General features: G+C 43.2%; 2 protein-coding genes across 5 annotated transcripts; both read right to left on the bottom strand.

The window, feature by feature from the left end:
* Positions 1–9,557, bottom strand: stmn2b (stathmin 2b). The gene is made up of 5 exons (XM_080484216.1): positions 9,395–9,557; positions 3,741–3,836; positions 3,466–3,638; positions 2,884–3,075; positions 1–1,888 (listed from the first exon to the last, which is right to left on the bottom strand). The coding sequence occupies exons 1-5, from the start codon at positions 9,411–9,413 to the stop codon at positions 1,829–1,831; spliced, it is 540 nt and encodes a 179-aa protein (XP_080340342.1). The 5' UTR covers positions 9,414–9,557; the 3' UTR covers positions 1–1,828.
* A 2,660-nt stretch (positions 9,558–12,217) lies between these two features.
* LOC308122465 (uncharacterized protein) lies at positions 12,218–17,910 on the bottom strand. 4 transcript variants are annotated; one of them, XM_080484278.1, is made up of 13 exons: positions 17,799–17,910; positions 17,144–17,182; positions 16,974–17,042; positions 16,724–16,866; positions 16,516–16,638; positions 16,370–16,427; positions 16,084–16,238; positions 15,930–15,996; positions 15,695–15,831; positions 15,501–15,605; positions 15,299–15,356; positions 14,260–14,325; positions 12,218–14,134 (listed from the first exon to the last, which is right to left on the bottom strand). In XM_080484278.1, exons 2-13 carry the CDS (start codon positions 17,151–17,153, stop codon positions 13,236–13,238), a joined length of 1,890 nt encoding a protein of 629 aa, XP_080340404.1. In that variant the 5' UTR covers positions 17,154–17,182; positions 17,799–17,910; the 3' UTR covers positions 12,218–13,235. The 4 variants fall into 4 exon arrangements, with proteins under 4 accessions (XP_080340404.1, XP_080340403.1, XP_080340401.1 ...); XM_080484277.1 differs by having other exon boundaries at positions 12,218–14,140; positions 17,799–17,904; XM_080484275.1 differs by having other exon boundaries at positions 12,218–14,140; positions 14,260–14,364; positions 17,799–17,895.
* Positions 17,911–20,159: the final 2,249 nt, after the last annotated feature.

Genomic DNA, 20,159 nt, shown 5'->3' with positions numbered 1-20,159 from the left:
CATTCACTGAACCCCAAATCTTTATTAACCACTGCTTGCTCACAAAGATATATGTGGAGAGGGGGAAACACACAAATGGACAGAGAGAGAGCGAGAGAGAGAGAGAGAGAGAGAGAGAGAGAGAGAGAGGCAGGTAGGCTATTAACCATCCGTGTTGAACTTCTGACAGTTTGTTACACACTGTGTTAGTGTTGGTTTATATTTAACTGGATCAATACCGCATGGCACAAACATTGGGTTATCTACCCGCCCTTTCTGACATACACACACTCACACATACACACTCACACACATCTATGGGCCAACTGTGCGTGCGTGACCAACAGGCTTCAACACCCCGGGTCACAAACTATTCGGAGACTTTGACACACTCATATACACCTTTACAGATGGCAATACTGTGTCCATGAACCATCGTTGCAGTGATGCCTGTTATGGCTTAAAAATGTTTCCCGTGCCGACCTTACAGTGGCTTTTACAGTGTCTTGGAGTGAAGTGCAATGATTCCAGGAGACAATGTTGAGATGTTGAGCACTACTCTAGCCTTTATGGAGTGGAGAAAGCTGAGACGTATTCCTATTTTCTCCCAAGATTCACAGTAGCGAGTAAAGGTTTTTTATCTTTTCTTTTTCATGTTGCACTTCAGCGTTTGCGGGATGCACTTTAACCTTAGCTGTGTGGTAGACTACAGTAACACGTGATCTAAATGTGACTGGGAGTTGGTTTCCGAGGCGTGCAGGAGGCGTTTTTCTGGACGCCTGATGGGACAGAATCTAGGGAGCTGCGCCTGACCGCTGCGCTATGGCTGCCCGTGTGGAGAGCGTGTGAGTGAGTGCTTTCTACAGTAAATATGTACGTGGAGAGATGAAGAAGATGGGAGGAGGATGCAGATGAGCTCAATAAATGCTATAGTGTTCCCCTGTGGTACAGTCACTACCTACCTCACAGGAGTGGATGTGCCGCGGCGACCTGCAGTCCCCACAGAAGAAGCACCCCGTCCCCTCTCTTTCCCTCCGCCAAACTGCCTCGCACAAGTCCTTCACTAATTGGAGCGTTGGCATAAAACTGATGGAAAATCACTCTGATCCAATTGTGGCACCAGATCTGCCGGGTCAAATGAGTCGGCGCCCAGTGGGGAGGGCACGAGGGGACGAGGGGACGAGGGCCAATGGCCAGGATGCCGGCCCTGTGAGGACGCACGCCGCCGCTGCAACACATCAGCTAGCTGGCAAACTCACAACAAACACCTAAGCCTGTTACCACACAAGAGAAACCTAAGATATGAAACATCATCAGGCCGATATGAACAACAAAAAAAAAACAACATGAAAATGAACAGAATATTACATCCATATATATGCAAGGAGAGGAAACTTATATATAAAAATGGCACACTGCAATCAATACTTCTGCTGCTTGTATCGTACTGTATATAACAAAAAAAGAAGTATTTACAAAAAAACCACTGTCACGTGTCAATTCGATTTTTTTTTTTCTTTTCAAACAGAGCAAAAACATTCTCTTTTGGGAAAAGTGGGCAGAAAGACATTGATGTTTCTCTTGTTTGTTTGTTTGTTTGTTTGTTTGTTTGTTTGTTTGTTTGTTTCACTCATTTTTGCACATTTTTCCCACCCCGTACCCCGTTTGAAACTCCCGCCGTCTCAGGGTGGTGTCTCAAGCTGTGGTAGTTTCACTGTGATATGAGGGATTGTAGTAGGGGGGGGGGGGGGGGGGGGTAGAGGGAGGGAGGGGGGATTAAGGTAGGGAGTGGTAGCAGGTGAGGAGGGGGGGTGGGGGGTGGGGGGGAGTAGAGCTCGTCAGAGGCTTCTCACGCTGTCACTTCTTCTTTCAACTCCTTGTTCCTGCGCACCTCCTGAGCGTGCTTCTCCTGAGAGGGAAACACAAACACACACATTGAAGGACGTTTGTCATCCTCGCTTTCATGGCCGTGGGAGGCTGGAAACACTCAGACTTAAACCGAGGTAAAGTACCTCACATCTCCAGATTTAAAGAACCCTCAACGTGTTAGGAGGTTCCTGTTTCCACACCAGATTATCTGACGGCAGTCAGGGAGGTAAAGGCGATGAGCGAGGAAGTGCGCATGATTAAAATATATGGTGGGGGGTCTCTGTCTGCTCACAACAACTCCATATACACCCTTTGTAATCTTTAGAATTAATCTAATCTTCCACTTTCAATGCTCACATCTTCTTCCTTACTCTCCTCGTGAGTCCCACAGTTTGATGTTGAGCAGATTCATCAGGCCATTATTAAATGCAGGTTTACACCCTGCTGGATTAAAGACATAAATTAGCTCCTTTTTCTAAAGTTGTTACTGAATAAATACAAACACTGATGTTTGAGGAAAAATGCCAGTGATTGTCATCCTACAGTCAACTCACACCTCCTTAATAAACTGACACCAGCTTCTTTTAGAGTCAGCACTTAATTAAAATATGTTATTCATATTTCACAGTTTCTAATTTAGATTCTGTTAGATAATCAAAAAAGGTCGTATTTTAACCCACATATACATCTCTTACTTTTTTTCTGATTTGTTTGTTTGGCTCTTTTCTCACGGGAAAGTTGCTTTTCTAAGAACTTGATGATTTATCACTAATTTCAAGAAAATGCTAAAAAGGGTTTTTCAGTTTTGCCGACGGAATTTGTGCAATAACTTTTTGATTAAGGAAACTTTTGGCCTGGAAGTTAGAGAAGCTCGCTGGTTTCAGTCATTTTGCAAATAGTTGACTTTGGCTTTGTAGCGTAGCACTCGGTTAAAATACCTACAAGTCTGAATCTAAAAATCAGTTCAGAAATTCTGAAAATCTTATCGTTGATAAAATTTCCCGACTGCTCCGTGTGGACAAGCTCTGTTTTCACCTTCTCCTGCAGGCGCTCCATCAGAGCAGACAGGTAAGCCATCCGGTTCTCTTCGTTTTGCTCCATCTTCAGCTGGAGCTTCTCCTCGGCCATGCGGCTGAAGTTGCTGTTCTCCTCCATCGCCTTCAGCAGCACATCCCGCTCGTGCTCCCGCTTCTCGGCCAGGGATCGGAGGACCTGTGCCTCCTGGGACTGGAGCAGGATGAAGAGGAGAGGGAGGAAGAGGAGGGAAGTGAAGAGCCAGCTTTGTTGTCTCTCCCGCATTAATCAGAATTCATACACCAAACGTTGTGTTTTTACAAACGGGGCTGGACACGTGGTGTCAAAGCGTCTATGTAGTAGTGTATTGATTGGATTAATTGATTTGTTGGACGGTGGCAGGATTTGTCCGGTACGCCAGCTGACAGGAGTGACGTTTGAATCAATGGGATGCAGGACACATTTTTTTTTTTTTTCAGTTTTGCAGCTGCAGTGCTTGATGATGATGCAAAGTTGAATTTGAGACAGTCAAGTTGTTAAAACAGCTTTTAAATCTAGCATCAGAAGCATTTTTAATTTTTTTAATTTTTCAAGTGTCTTTACCCTCCTTCGGTCCTCAGCTGCCTCCAGTTTCTTCTGGATGTCCTCCAGGGAGATGTCCCTCTTTGGGGGGTTGGTAACACAGTGGGCCACGTCAGACACAGGCGAGGCCGCCTTCAGGATCACCTCAAAAGCCTGGCCTGAGGCACGCTTGTTAATGGGCTTGATGTCCAGGTCTGCATGCACGCGTAATAACAAGACAAAGACGATTCTCAGTTTAATAATTTACTGCTCTCTGTGTGTGACAAAGAAGGAAATCCTTTCTCATTGATACCCACCTTCAAAGTCGCCCATGATGTTTTTGCGTGTTTCCGGGTACAGACATGAGCAGATGAGCGAGAGAACTGAGATCTCCTTCATCTTCTCTTTGTACGCTGTGGAGGGAAAAGGGAACACGACTGTGTGTCACTTTGTTCTGACGCAGAATTACAGATGCCAAGAAACATGCATAAAAGCAAAATATTAACCCAGTAACATACAAAAAGATGAAGCATCATTAACCTACTTTCACCTCGACAGAAGGCCCTTGATGTAAAAAAAATCTAGATTTTTGGAGAAAAACTATTCATCAAGTCCTTTAGAATAATTAAAAAAAAAAAAAAAAAAACCCTCATCAAAGGGCGTCTGCTGCGGCTAAACTGCCGGGGGTTTTGTAGCTATTTGGTGGCCTTTGTTTTCACCGAGCTGCAGGGAAAACATGATGGATGTGTCTTTACTTGGCCTAATTTCCCCTGCAGCCGAGACGTTACCATCCCCACAGGATTCTCCACACATCATTAGCTATGCATTTTATTTCAGTCTATTATTTATTAACATTGGCAGACCGACGCCCGTTCAGCAACAGAGAATAATATGATGCTTTTCAGGTACTCAAGGAGGCAAAGACTTTGCTGGATATGTGGTGAAATCTCACAATAATCTGTGTAGCTCTCATCTTATCAGGCTTTTTCTCGTGGCTTGAGCGATTGGTTGAGCTTATCGGCATAATGCAGCAACACCACTGTCCAATCCTTGGTTCATTTATGGCTCCAAAGTTAATAACATTTGGTCAAAGCTGGCATCAAATCATTTAAACTGGCAACCTGCCCCGTGCTCAATATGATAAAGTGATCCAAAGGTCAGGCAGGAAAAAAAAAAATACAACTAACTTTGTCTAACCTTGTTTTTTTCCCCCCTGTGCTTTTGGCACCTTTACTACTTTGTAATGTGAGACTCAAGTTGAGCGATAGTCCCTGCAGGGGAAGAGACAAAAATATCTGCAAAACACTGCAGGATGTGAAATATTCTGCATTTGCTCTGGCCTGTCAGAGGTACACTACCTGCTGGTGCATATTAGCAGGCCAACTGCCATTGCATGGCACAATCCATCACCGGGAGCAGCGGCGCTGCGATGTGGCACGTTGACTCATGATTTGTGGCAGGCGACAGTAGCAAAGCCAGAAATTAAGATTTAATGTGGAGGATAGTGGAGTTTGGTGTATAGTATGATTAATCCAAATCCTGCCCCCCCCCCACCCCCTCTCTCTCTCTGCCCTGCAGACTGGCAGACGCCACAGTAATATGATAAACTCTCAGATGGAACTCTCACTACTCTCTGATGGCCTTGTTAACCCCTTCCCTGAGGAGGAAGTGGAAGAGAGTAAGGAGAGCACAGCAGGGGGTGATAATACGAAAGTGAGGCACCCAATAAGAAAGAAGAGAAGAAAAGTCGGGGGGGGGAGAAAAGGAGGCGGGGCCGATATAATTTCTTTGAGATGAAAAAGAGGACTGGTTAAAGACAGAGAGAGGAAATGCCTGAGTGATGGATAAGGGCTCAGAACTTTCTGATATAAACAGGCTGGAAGATTAGCGAGCCGCATCGGGGGCAGCTCCCGGTGGGATTGGCGCCACCGTTCACTGCCCCCAGGACCGCCTAATGCAAGCAGCCAGCTCAGGTGCATTGCACTTTAATTTGCAATTAGCAGACTGCGCCAACGCTGCTGACGATAGGCGGCGTGGGGGACGGGGGGGGGGGGGGGGGGGGACGGGGGGGGACACATTCGTATGGTTGTCGTGGGCTCATTATTTGCTGTGTATGTGTCAAGACCCCAGCAGCCATTTTGTCAAACACACAATCCCACTTGACAGTTGAGGAGTCAGACGGTTCACAATCCAGTGGAGCAGGTAATCTGGGTTAAGTGCTAATGGAGGAGATCAACAAAAGGTTCTGTGTCTTTTTACAGCGACATGTTGCAACGGAACGATTGGATCTAAATAAATAAATCTTCATTTTTTAAATATACTGATATAAAGAGTATTTTCAAAATGCCTCATAAAGCCACTGAGGCTCGAGTCAAGGGGAGTGTCAACACTCCAAAAATGTAGAATTTTCCAGTGAGTTTTACAAAGAAATGTGGCAGATTTTCTAATTTTGATCAATAAATAGAGCAGAAATCCACTGTGGTTATTTTCTCACTTCTTTGCATTAATTCAAGGATCTTGAGTTTCACCATGACTGTATCAGAGTAAATCTAATTTCTCTCCCATTGTGGAAAATAAACATTTATTGTGTCTTGAAATAGCTCTCCATCTCAAAGCCACATATTTCTCCAATATCCATAATCTAAAATATATGAAGCGCTCTCTAGTGCAAAAAATATTAAAGTGCTGCTGTATTTCTCATGAGAGAAAAGATCTTTTCCTCCTGTAACCACAGTAATAACACACCCATGCCCTGTGGACCAGACACATAAAAATGACAAATGAGCCAAAGTGACATCCCACAGCAGAGAGCCTCCAACAACCAGCCTCTGATCAAAGCTTTCCAATGAGTTTCAGGCACGCTGCACCCATAAGTCAGTCTGAAATTAGACAAAATAATGTCGGAGAGGAATGACACCACTGCACCCCGGCAGGCTCGTTTCAGCCAGTCATTCTCCTGCAGCCCCAATCACACACCCGAACATCACACTGCACTTCCTCTTCCAATCCATCAGCCAGAGAGTTGCAGATCGTCAATATCCACCGTGCGTCCTCCCCCGCAAGCACCCCTCTTCCTCCTCAGCGCCTTCTGCATTCCCGAACCTCCGTCTCATCTGTTGCTGATGCCTTCTCCCTCTCACTCGCATCCTGTCTTTCTTTCTATCCTCCTCACAATTTTTGTCTGAGCGCAAACCACCACACCTCTGTGATGTACTTTTAGATTAAAAAATCCAACCCTCAGCAATCATCACATTTACAGCACACAGGATGCAAAACAAATGAGAGGTATTTTAGTGATGTTCCAACAAACCACCTATTAAAGTCAACCCACAAAATGTGACCGTGTGCATGGTGTGTACCCTACGGCCCTCCTGGGCGCCGTCGGCAGCGTGGGCCAGGCCGGCATGGTTGGTACATACAGGCCCTTTACAGTCTGGACACAGAGCAACGATATAATCAGAAAATGATGACTGTATCACAAGAGCAAAATTGCCTATTACACTAAATATTATGATCCCCGGATGGTCAGGAGCACTGCAAGTGATTTAATGGGGAGGTGGTGGGCTGCGAGCAAGATGGAGCCGCACCCTGTGTCCGCACAAGATCAATGGAAAGTTTTGGCAAAAGAAGAAGAAGAAAAACAAAAAACACAGTTATCTAAATTATCTTGCAGTTGGAAAAAAAAAATTGGAACAGCTGCAAGTTCTGTCGAAAGAATGCCATTGTTGTCCATTCTTTCATCAGAGCTGAGAAAGAAAGGCAGACAGTGGAATCTTGGGAATTTTTTTCCTTGAAAAACTGAGATCAATCACTCAAAAATGGCAAAAAGTGTTGCCTATTTGAAATCCCTGATTTAATCCAACATCTTGAGAAGACGGCGCTGGAACTGCACAGCAATAAGAATTGATTAATGTGACACTCCGACAAGAGAAAGCTATATTGTAGTGTAGAAAGAAAGTTGAAAACGAATGCACATATTCAGCGGGTGATGTATGATATCATGCCTTCGCCACTGGATTGATGTCACACTTCCTTTCAGCCTGTGCTTAAGAGAAACAGTCATCTGAACCAGTAATGGGAGTGTGCTGCACAGATCGATGTGACTCAGTGATAAATCAGGATGAATTATGTGTCCAGGCCACTTCATGCAGATGGACCACGGCCATCAGCAACAATAGTGAAGTGGCTGATGTGAGGGGACCACAGCAGGATCCGGAGGTGACCACTTGCTTGCTATGGATGACCATACTGCCCATGTTGTTTTGTGCTCTCGGCACAAAGGAATTGATTGCGGGGCACTGAATGACCACACCTAGGAAGTGACATGTATGCACGATAAGGATCAGGAGAAGTGCTCTGGGGCCTTAATGCACAAAGGAGGGATCTGAACATTTATTCTGTGCTGCTCTCTGCGTCGTCTGAGAAAATCTATAAACTTGAAAGATTTCCCAATATTAGAAACATGATATTAGAATATCATTTTCTAGCTCATCTCGAAAGCACAAAGAAGTGGAGTTGAGTTTCCTTGGAACGGCAGCAGCATCTCTGTAAATAACATCAAGCCGAAATGAACTCAGCGACCTGGGGAGTGCTGACTGGCATGATGGCGGGTTTTCTTCTAGAGTGTCTGCTCCGTGCCCATCCCATTCTGCCTGTCCTCAGCTCAAATCATGGAGGAAAAGAGAGAAGGAGGGGGAGAAGGAAGGGGAGGAGGAGGAGGAGGCGAGGGGAATAAATATAACAGACAGGGTTTAGTTCCCCTTGTCCCACGGACACCAGGACCCTTTACCACTGTCGCTCTGCGTGCCTCTCCATCCATCAAGTGCTTTGTCAACCAGAAAACAAACACACTGCTCCTTCGACTGGCCCCACATACATCACACTTTTTGTGTACTGACACTTAGTGCATGACCGCAAACGCCTTTTGGAATATTTTCACAAGTCATCAAGTGTTTGCGAATGTATTTTTTTTTTTTTTTTTTTTTTTTTTTGGCGGGCATATTGTTTGATAACATGCTACACTGTTAAATGAAAATTCACACAGGCACAAACACAAGGCCTCCAACCGGTCATGCAGTGCCATCTCACTCCATTTCTACACAATTCCACTAAATACTGCCACCATGCATACTGAAGCATCAACAATTATTGAACATCATGGCCCAGGGTTGCAGTCTGACAGGAGAGGACATTCATTTTCATAGCCAGTCGTAAATTCCTCCCTCGACTGCAAAGCTATTCTCCATGAGGATGCTCTTTTCTTCTTCTTCTCCTCCTCCTCCTCCCCCCCTCCTCCTCTTCCTCTCTTCTGTTTCATTCACGTCTACATCTCTAACCCACTAAATTGCTCAGGCAGGCTTTCCAGCTCCATAGGATGGCCCAGTTTTAAGAAGGAGATTTGTCACGGTGAGGTGTCTCTCCCTGTGGAGAGCTGCTGGCTGGCTCTGAGGGGGCCGGAGATGTTGGGTGGGGTCGCCTGCGCTGCATTATGCTGCACGGCTGTGAGTCAGGTGCTGCATGCGGCCAGGATCGACCCCACGCCGCTGCACGAGGGTGGGAAACAACCTTTCTGTGCCCGTGCTCAAATCATATCCAAGGATTTCTTTTTTTTTTTTTTTTTTTAGCTTTACGCATAATACAATAAAAAATGCGTCATTGGTGGGAGCTGGATCTCAATCAAACCCACATTCATCAGCTCTGATTGGGATCAAATAAAAATATTAGTCATTAAATGATTAAATCCTCTTTGAATCAACTTATTTTTTCTTAATTTATAATTTTTTTTCCTTTTATGAGTGACTTGCGGAGGAGTTTGGCCGCTCCCTCTCATCATCATCCCTCAGCATCCTTTTGTGCCATGGGTGTCGCCACTGACTCTCATCATCGTCAAACCTGCAAAGCCGCTTCTTTCTTTCTATTTTCTTTGAATCTCGCATGAATAAAATAGAAACATATAAAGTGCGTCACTCACCGATCGCGGTTTTGGCCATGTCTGTAGTTGCGGTGGTGCCGGGGCGCGTGGACCGGAGGAGCGTGCGTCGGTTCGTGGTTCTGTTTCGCGGTGAACGGACTGCTGGTAAGGCACTGAGTCAGCAGAGAGGAGCTGCCGGTTGCCTGCTGGGCTGTTAAGAGCTGCGTCAAGTAAGAAAAAAGGAGAGAGACTGGAGCTATGCGCCCTTCACAATAAAAGCGCATCCCTAATCCACTCATTGGTGCGCAGAATGTGATGTATAAGGTGACAAATACACCCCCAAAGAGCTACTGAAGATTACAGTTCGGCCTGGTTCAGGCCCCCCTGGTCCATTTGCTAGTTAAGCTGCTGTGTTCAGTCTGCTGGGGGACCTTTCTCATGCACTATACATTCATATTTCACTGTCTTATGTAACTAACATGCTGTCTCTCCTGTAATATGTCGTTAATAAAGGTATGAAAGAAGGATGAATGAATTCCACCTATTAAAAATGATATGTCATAATGTTGAAAAAGTTCCGCTTTCTGACATAAATTCAAGGAGTTGATGCCGTTTTTGTAATTAAAGTAGCGTTCATTAGGTTTTGAACAATTCAAACGATAAAAAAGTAAGACATATTGTATTTTAGGTGTTATCCATTCCTCCGTCTTCTATACACTTAAGTGGATTCAGGATCATGAAGAGCTGGGGCTCATAGGAATTATCACATTGGCATGTAGCTTGAAAATAGACCCCTATATTTAGATTTCATATAGATATTTACCTCTATCACGTGTCTTTATTTATCTTGTTGTACATTTTGACTAGGGTGTAAACAAGCATTCATAATTATAGTACTTTTTCATTCATGAAGCACTTTCAATGAAAACACAATATATTGATTGTCCATGAGCAAATGCTGATTCTGTAATAGACTCTTATAACTTGTGATGGGATTGAAGTTGCTTTTTTCACCTTAGTCATTTTACGCAACACTCAAATAATAAATATGTGAAATTGTATTGGTGAAATATAAATGCAGCAAAAGTTATTAAATCATTTAACTCTTACATACATTATGCTACAGTTTCAAACTGACAGCACACAAGTTGGTGTTGTTTATGGCCTCCTTTGTGTGTTCTGGAATTATGTCACGCCCCACAATAGGGAATATATTTTAAAAGCTTTTATGTTGAAAATAGAGGTAGGAAGTCCCCTCATACATTGGTCTGAGTTAATTTATAGGCTTTTAGGAGACGACATCATCCTGCCACACACCCCTCTCATGTCTAACTAACCTAAAGCTTCCTTATTTTGATGATATGGAGCTGCTGTGACAGCTGACAGTGGGACCGTCTCCTTTGTTTTGATGAGAAATCCATCAACAATACATCAAACTTCATTAGGGTTTTTAAATCCTGGTTATCTTAGGAGTTCACCAGTTAATATGAGGAAGATTTCAGGCTACAAGTGAATGTTCGGTTCTTCAATTCGGGCCATTAGATGCAGAATGTCATGGGTTCCAATACAGGCCTGACCTTTCTGTGTGGAGTTTGCATGTTATTGTGTGTATCGATTTTGACGCACCTTTAACATGTGACGATGTACTGCAATGCTGCCTTTAAAGTCTTGAAGTAAAGAGATAACCTTCAACAACTTTAGTTTACATTTTCTATTTCAAGTATAAATCTGAGGGTTAAACCATTATGAAAATACAGGAAATGACAGGAAGTGGTAACTGCCTAATTGCAATGCCTTTGAAATCTACCTTTGAAAGGGCGCCTGCCCTCAACCGACCTCACCACACATAACTGATGCAATAAATTGAATGAAAATTAGAAAAAAAACCTATTGAACTATATAACATTTTTTCATTTGAAGAGACTCCAAACAGAGAACAGATCGATAAGCCAAAATGGTCTCTCATGCAACGTGTGAAGTTTGAGCCAGATCCCAGCAAGTACAGCTCACTTCCTGTTTCCAGCAGGTGGCGCTATGGCTGATGGCCGTCATTGTGATGTAGCTGTGATGAGGGCCCGACTGATGCAATTTGTCAAGTTTGACACCGATCAAGCCATGTTAAGGCCTTTACGCTACTCTTCGTGTTTTTACACGACACTTCCTGTTTCGTGGCGAAAAGTAAATGTTTGTCCACGCCCTCAAGATATTTTGCAACCATTTAAGTAAGCTTTGCTCACCAATCCCTTTTCTATCACCACACAAGTTTTCAGGTAAATTGGAATTTTGCCTAGGACGAGTTCGCTCAAGAAATTTCAATTTGTTGAAGAATCTGCAAAAAAAAAAATAGCGGACTTCCTGTTGAGTTTTCGGTACGTGTGTAAGTGACTATTTTGTGCGTCCTGGGTAATGGTAAATGGTAAATGGTAAATGGACTCACTTATATAACGCCTTTTCGCTGACAGCAGCCCCAAAGCGTTTCACATGGTTCATCACTTTGACACACACACATTCACACACCATTGGAGGCTGCAGCCGGTGCAAGGCGCCGTCACTCCAATGGGGGCAGTTTGGGGTTCAGTGTCTTGCCCAAGGACACTTCGGCATGTAGGCAGGCAGAAATGACAGAGATGGGAATCGAACCGAGCAGAAAAGAACAATGAATAATAGATATCTTAAAGCTCTTATCTATAATGTAACTGGGATCTTAAAACCAGCAAAGAGGAGTCAGATTTGGTCGAAAAATAAATAAAAAAAATAAAAAACTTGAGTGGTTCTTTTACAAGAGACACATTTCAATCCATTAGAACGTGAAAAATTCAAAAGAATGGGGTTTTCGAGGGTTCTATTCATTGATACAGACAAAAGAAAGGGGGTAGCAGTCTTAATTTCACAAATGATCATTTAATCTGTTTGCAGAAGTCAGAGCCAAAGAAGGGAGATATGTAGTGATCACAGGAAAACTAGATGGTGTTACAGTAACGTTTGAGTGTTTATGTCCCACCGAACAGTGATTCCTCATTTAACCAAGGAACTATTGGAATCAGCTAAATGTTTGTCTTCTTGAAATGTCTTAAGGAACAGCTTGTCCAAAATTAAAAAAAACAGCTGTATTTGCAAAATAATGTAAAATAAAAAAATTGAACAGAGCTACTAAATCTACTGGATTTGAACAAACACTATTAATGGAATCCAAAAATGAAGTCATACAATAAATGTTAAAAAAAAAAAAACAACAATTAGGTTAAAAGACACATTTAGGGAAACACATGAATTCTACTTTTTACTGATTCACCCGGCACGACTTTAACAACGTTCGTGAATCAAATTCCAACAAAACTTTGTAATTTCAGAGATATCTCAAGTCTTTTTCTAAATGAACGAACAGGAGGATAGCTTCTCTTCACGTATTTCTTCTTTAATTATTGTGATGAAACAAACCTATCACTCATCCACTGCTAAATTTATTGAGTGTAATGGAAACAAAATTGTCAAATTAGCAAATCTGGGGTCTGTTTTGATCAAGAAATATCTTTAAATTTGTCATTTATTTGCCGATTCAAGTTCAACCTCGGTGGGAGGCGGCTCATCCTCTCCTGCTTTGAGAACCTTTGTTCTAATGTGATTTCGGGGCATGGTCAAAATGTTTGGTTTAGTCCAAAACCAATGTGACACCAAACTCTGTCTCGTATGAGAGATTTTGTCATTAAACATCCCAACGATGAGAGAAACCAGTTAAAGTCCAAACGATGGGGACAAGAAAAGCAAGGTGTGGCAATACATTCACAGTCAAAAACATTTTAGAAGATAAATGGCATTTTTTCATCTTTAGATGGTGGAATAATTCGGCCAGACAAACCAACACCACTGGTAAAACCACCGGTTGGGCTTAGAACGCTGCTGCCTATGCCCAGTAAGCGCCAAACTCCCAGTACATCTGCAGTGGAGCCTGTGGGGTCTGGTGACACTGTTCTCTCATCTCCGGTACAACACAGTTATCTCCGTACTGAGCCTGCATGTGTGTCCTGGCAGCATTTGAACTGGGAACAGGGTCATAAAAGCCGTTACTCTGCCCATTCGGGAGCCCTGCTGGCAGACCTGCAGCCCATCCTGCCTTGTACTGATAACAGAGCAGCTGCTGGTTGTAATGTTGAACACTGGAGCTCACGTGGGCGTATTCCTCCACGCCTGGCACGTTTGTTTCGGTTCTGCCGTTGAAAGACGACATGTAACAATGCCCCTTACCACCGTCCCAGTGAGTGGAGGCGGGAAAGTAAGGCACAGCAGGCATCAGTTCGTTGTTTGGCGCCTGGAGGTCGTATTGGTTTTGCCCCTTGGTGTAAGACTCCTCACTCGGCGTTTCCAGAGAAAACAGCAGGTTGCTGTTGTTCCTTCCGTCATACGTCTCAGTTACATGTTCGTACTGGTTGAGACGCAAACCTTCACTGGGAGAACCATACACATCTCGAGACAAAGCGGCATTGTGATTCTTTCTTGGATTATGTCCCTGCACATCTTCACCATGCAGCTCATCCCAGAAATGAGAGGGTCCGCCACCATCGTCATCTCCTGTGAATAATCCAGGCTCAGACTCTGGAAAGTGAATTTGATCCAGATCTGCTGAAGGTGACCAAGAAGTCTCGTCCTCAACGAAGGACGTCCTCTCTATCAGCAAAGGACCCGCAGACAGAGGAAGGCTCACGGTGAACACGGTCTCAGTCTTGTTCTTCATTTTCTTTGCCTTTCTCGTTGACAACTTCTTGTTGCTCTGTGGCGTGAATGGAGCAGACATCTCTGTAACTCCTGGCCCTTCCAGAATGTAAAAACAAAATAAACAACAAAAAAAACCCAGCACACCAACAAGTTACAAAAGAAGAAGAAAGAAAACAACAAAGTTTTAATTGAAAGAAAATGTTTCTTAAATCTACCGTTCAGGTTATCTTTGTTTTCTGGCACATCAGTATTTCTCCATTCACCACGCAGGATCTTTAAACCTGCAAACAGCATCAAGGGCACACAGACAACACAATACACTGGAACCGCAAAAGAAGAGTTCAGATCAGCATTCCTGCAGCACCGTTAGAAACGAAAAGCCAGATTCAGTGCTTATTGACAAGAGAACTGGTTGAACGCAAACAAATTACAGAGTGTGTTTCACCGCACACAGGTTGGAGCTTCTCATTTAAATTTAAAAGATTCAAGTGGCGCGACGGAGATGCGGGTGTTCGCCCACGGCGGAAAACAAGCCAGGTCGGCGGCTGGTAATCTCCAATAAATAGTTAGAGGCTCAGACTGATGATTTCAAATAAGTACAGGAGTGAAAACGTGATTAATCTCCAACAGCCTCTTACACAGGTGTATGTTTGTATATTTCTATGTGGGTGTGAACAGTTATAATGGGGAGGGGTGCGCTGTTTGAATTTGTATCATTAGAAATGTATTCCTTATATACGTTTGTGTATGTATATATTGTGTGTTTGCGTATGTATTTATGTATATATAAGATGACATTGTTGATGTATAAATTTACATATATAAAACTATATACTTTTACTACATAAAGATAATTATAATGTATGTCTATTGAATATTGGAGAAGGGGTAGAATTATATCAGTTTTACTTCCTCCTACCTCTTTTCAGGCTTGGTGGTTGGATATAGGATGTATGTATGTGTCCTTAAATATAGATTATATATTTTTTGTAAATACATTTTCATAATATATATGGGTAGATGGAGTATATAGTATTGCACATGTGTTAAAGATATCACATGTCTGAAATGAATTAGTAATGAATCGAATAAATGATAAAACACTCCATGCAGTCAAAGCATTATGAAGAGCAGAGTTATGTCATCTATGGAATATGTAAAGTGGTAATAAATTCTTTCATACTTACAAAGTCTCCCACCACAGGAGACAAAGCAAAAAGAGGAAAAGGACGATTGAAAAGCATCTGTACTTACAGCAGTGGTAACTTTGGGCAGCGAGTATTCTACAGAGGGATTCTGGTACATTTACTACCTATGATGTGAGATGTTACAAAAAACAAAAAAAAAAAACCCTAAAGCACAGGCAGGTAATGTGAAATAACTCTTTGAAGAGTTCAGCATGTCATTTCTTTACATGAGGCAGAATGGCCGATTGACAAAAGAAAGAATGGAATACCTTCAGAGTTCCTCTGCAATCATCTTGTTCCACTTTCTGGGCGAGTGATTGCAGCATTTCACGATCTGCGCTCACTGCCTCCACTCGCTCAGGACAAGTCTCCATCTGTGCAAACACATTTTGGCATGTCCTCGCCGGGCGTTAAACAAATTTCAAATGAGTCTCTTTCGATAGATGATCCACAGCAAACTGACCAAGTAATTGATGAGGTGAGGAGAGCTGGTGAGGTGATCAATTATTTCCTTTTGGTTGGAACTGATGCGGCAGCAGTGGCATAAGAAAGAGTTGAAGGGGCCATCTTCACTTCTATACTCAACCACATAGAGAAGACCTGTCGGAGAAGTCATTTTCAGTCTCATTTGAGCGCATTAAGGTTTAAATGAGTGTTTTCTAAGTGCAGCACCCAGTGTGACTCTTCAAACTGCTCACCAATAAGAGGCTCGGTTCCTGTGTAGTCGTCAAGGAAGCTTTGGTTCTCTGAGCTTTCGCAGGATGTCTGAGGATGATCAATTTTCAGCGTCAGGATGTCTGCTCATCAGTCGTCCGACTGAACAAATGCTGCTACGTTAGTGTGCACAGAGACCTCATGTGACGGTGTGTCATCCTGGACAGATTTCTCAGAGCCTCTCAGCAGAACCGTCCTCGCCGGTTGGGAGGGACGGCGCGGAGCTGCAGTTGTGTCGGCGCAGCTCACGTCTTCAGTCTGACCGCCTCTTAAGAGGGTTATCAGAGTTACAGCTGCGGTGTCGCGGAGAGAAAATTCACAATGACTGGGCAAACGTGTACATGAAAAAAATGGAATGACAGGAAAAGGAGAGGAGAACTAGGAAAACAAAAAGGCGATGGTACATCTGAGGTAATTTACTGACCGTCGAGTTCACTGAGTGTCGCCATCTTCTGGTACAAAGCTTCTCGAACCTCTACCAGCTTCACATGAAGGTGAATTTGTAGACTCTTATTTCAGACTCTTATTTTGCAACCAATGGCATAAAGAGACACAGTTGAATTGACATACCTGAGCCTGTCCCGGACCCTCCTTTTTCTCAACCATCTTGGCCAGCTCCATGAGGGGCCAGGCCAAGGCAGAGAGGTCATTGTCCTCCTGCCATGCGATCAATAACTCTGGGTGCCATTCTTTCTGTAGAGCACAATGTTCCACATTAAACTACAGTCAAAGACATCACATAACCTTACCATGAAGTCTCCTCCAAAGTAGTACTTACAATATAATTGAACCTATGACGGCTTCCAAATATGTGGTTTCGAATGTCAGATTTACTACATCGACACACACAAACATTACAGAAGTAAAGCAGTTCTCTGTTCATTGCACCTGCTATTACACATTCTGTAATGCTGTCCAGGCCTAAACGTATGGGGGGGGAGGAAAAACACAAAAGTAAATACAGATAAAATCATGGAAAACACACCATAAACCAGACATATTCAAGTGAAACATATGTCCCTACAGACCAATAACAGGCTGCTGTCGTCTGCTGTTGTTTAGATACACGCTGAGGGACTCGAACAACTGGCTCTGGCCTGAGACACACGCGAAGAGAGAACACATCAAAACAGGCTGGATTCCAGGAAAAGGTGGATCGTGGAGGCAAAGAGTCTGAGAGGTGAGTTTGGTGTCCTACCGAGCTGCATCTTGCATATGAAGAAAAACAACCTGCAAGCTGACGGTGAGGCAAAAGAAAAAAGAAACATAATAAATATCAGAAGAAAAGAAAAATGGACGGATGGATGGATGGATGGACAGGTGGGATGATGGACTGTCACCACCAGGTGGCGCTGCAGTGTCATCATTGAAATTAGATGGAAGGAGAAAATGAGGATAACGTGGTGGTTGAACAAATTTTAAACTTAATTTGCAAATAAGAAAAATGATTTTAAGAGGCGACAAGTTATGAGGAAAAATACCAGTCGCAGTTATTGGAAGTTCTTTGTTGATTTGACACCACATAATAATACCAATTCAGGAAGGATTATTAGAAACAAGCATCGTGGACTAATTTCCCCCCAAAAAAGCTTGATTAATTCATGTTGCAGATTAGGGACACACAACGAGATCCGGCAGGACATTTAACACAAATAAACAACTCATGTGGTTTATAAAGGCCTCACACTTGAAAAAGATCGAAGTGTCCCTGGAACTTAACTGTTAGTAGAAAACCTGAACTCAGGTCAGTCGGTGAAGTCTTGTTGTACTCACCGACAGACAGCGTGTCAGAGCACTCCTTAAAAGTTTTTAAAAAAAGGCTGGATTGTAGTGAGAAGTTGAGAAATACTCACTATTGTCGCTTACAAGGTTCTTGCCCTGAGATGAGACGTGGTTCGTCTGTTATCTTGCCGCTCCGAGGCTTGTTGGCTGCTACCCCCACAGAGGCGATGTGCCTCCGGGGACGGGTTGCCAGGTCCGACTCAAACAACATCCCAATTCAAAAATATTCCCACTCAAAACCATCCATATCAGGAATATCACATTTATTTTGTTTCAGTGGCCACATACAGCCACGTTTCGTCTTGATTTGAACATGTCACGTACTTCTTTTTTTTTCTTTCTTTTTTTTAAGTTACCAGGTAGCAGGGTTGCCAGATCTGGCTGAACGTTGCCTGACCAGCACAAAAGAAAACCTAAATCACAACTTCTCTCCAAACACATGTTAAAATGGTAAAATTATCAAACATGCACAGCTTCACACGTACAATTTTTATAAATTAGATTTTAAACATCTACAAATTATTCAGCACGTGTTGAAGATGAAAAGGGACTTATCTGATGCCTTCTTGCTTGCACATAAAAATATTTATTTATAGGGTTAGTAGCACCAGGATCACAGATGACGGTTTAAGTCTGGGGAGAACTCGCAGCAGATATGTGGAGCACCCCGAACGATGCACTGTCTCCACATTCTATACATTCCTGACACAAGCCTGGAGAACCGAATGTCAGGACATATGATTCCATGTTAGGAGAAATAATTCCATCTCTAAACACTCTCTATTTAAACATTCTCTTCCCGAGGTTGGATTCTGAGGCTATGGGAGTTTCTGTCATGGTATATTTTCAATATCTTTTTGAACTGTGCATTAATAGACATACACTGTGCATCTGCCTCACAATCAAAAAACACTTGCTGGAATTACATAAACTATTCCCACACACAAAATAGTATTTAGTCTGAATGACATACAACACAAAGAGGCATTCATATCATTATTCACAAGAGTACAGGACAAAAATTTTCCACAGGCTCAGCTCCACTCAAGGTTGATCCCACCAGCAGAGATAACAGACAGACGGAGGCCCACTGAGTGCATGTGGCAACAGGTGGAGGATGTCAGAAAATGAACACGGCGAGACAGGAGAAAGAATTTTTTAAAAGCTCCGGACATGGCCCAAGGTCAGAAAAGTCAACATACAGTATGCGCTCTCACAGAGGTAACCTGAGACAAACACATACACTTCGGTGCCAGGGAGGGACAGGAGCACCAAGGAGGGAGAAACAGGCTGTTGCTCCTTTAGGAGAAGAAGTGTCATAAATCGCAGACAGAGACAGGGAGTTGTTTGTTCTTTGTCACTTATAAAACTTGTTAAAGACAATAACACAGCATCCATTTCTGGGCGGCTGGTTGCAGACTAACAGCTTGTTGACTAGGACTTTCTGAACAGAAATGGTTCTTGTGCAAGCGTTTACAAAATTCCAATAAATAGTCAACAGAGAGAAGTTGTATTTTTTTATTTTATTTGATGGTTCTGGGGTATTATGTTACTTCTCAGGTACTTGTTATGGTCAAACTCCAACACCTGGAAATCAAAAATGAATCTCCTTCTTGTCTTAGGGTCTCAATGCCGATGGGAACTACTGTATATGTAGGGATGTGCACATCAACATGGATGCATGAACTGTGTTAAGATATTAATTCTTAATATAACTGTTCCGCTTAAAAACTATGTGAAAGATACTAACTTGTTATGAGGAAATTTGCTAGCGCATGACTCTAAAAATCTGCTGATGTCTGCTCTAATGATAAACAACTTTAGATACAGTGATCATGGCTGCGCCATGCTGTCTGTAAAATCTGCTTATCTCAGTATTTGTAGGAAACATAGCGTATGAAACAGGAACTTGAGTGGGGAGATCAAAACCTTGACTGCAATCTGGGGAAACTCGTTACAACTGGTTCCACTGGCGGACCTCGCTCAAGCACCCCCGGGACCACGGCTGACCCAGTGACACCCTGTGACCACAGCCAACCCCGCGGTGCCCCCGTGACCAGGAGACTCACCAGTTGGTCCGCCCCGCCTGCGAGCAGATGAAAGCATAAATATACATTTTGCATAGGTCGACACGTCTTTCTTCCTGTGACGTCGCTCGGTTTAGAGTAGGAACCAGGACCCAGAATTCTGTAAATTGTGATTATTACTTGCTCACTGCACTTCAATATAGTCTGAAGATTAATTTCTAAGAAACCTGACTCATGTGTCTTCCTTTAGTTAGACTGGCAACAAAAGGACTTGTGGTGCGACTCAGGCACGCAAAAACTGTAATGCCAGAAATTCAAGAGTCCCTGTCTGAGTTCTATGATGACCCCGGAGATAGACGAAGCTCAATGCAATAGAGTCTTTGTGCTTAATGATGTTTACATTCT

This window comes from Lipophrys pholis (assembly GCF_963383615.2).
Source record: "Lipophrys pholis genome assembly, chromosome: 17".
Classification (NCBI taxonomy): Eukaryota; Metazoa; Chordata; class Actinopteri; order Blenniiformes; family Blenniidae; genus Lipophrys; species Lipophrys pholis.
The sequence above is the reverse complement of the archived record's forward strand: the minus strand, read 5'-3'. Positions and strand labels throughout refer to the sequence as shown.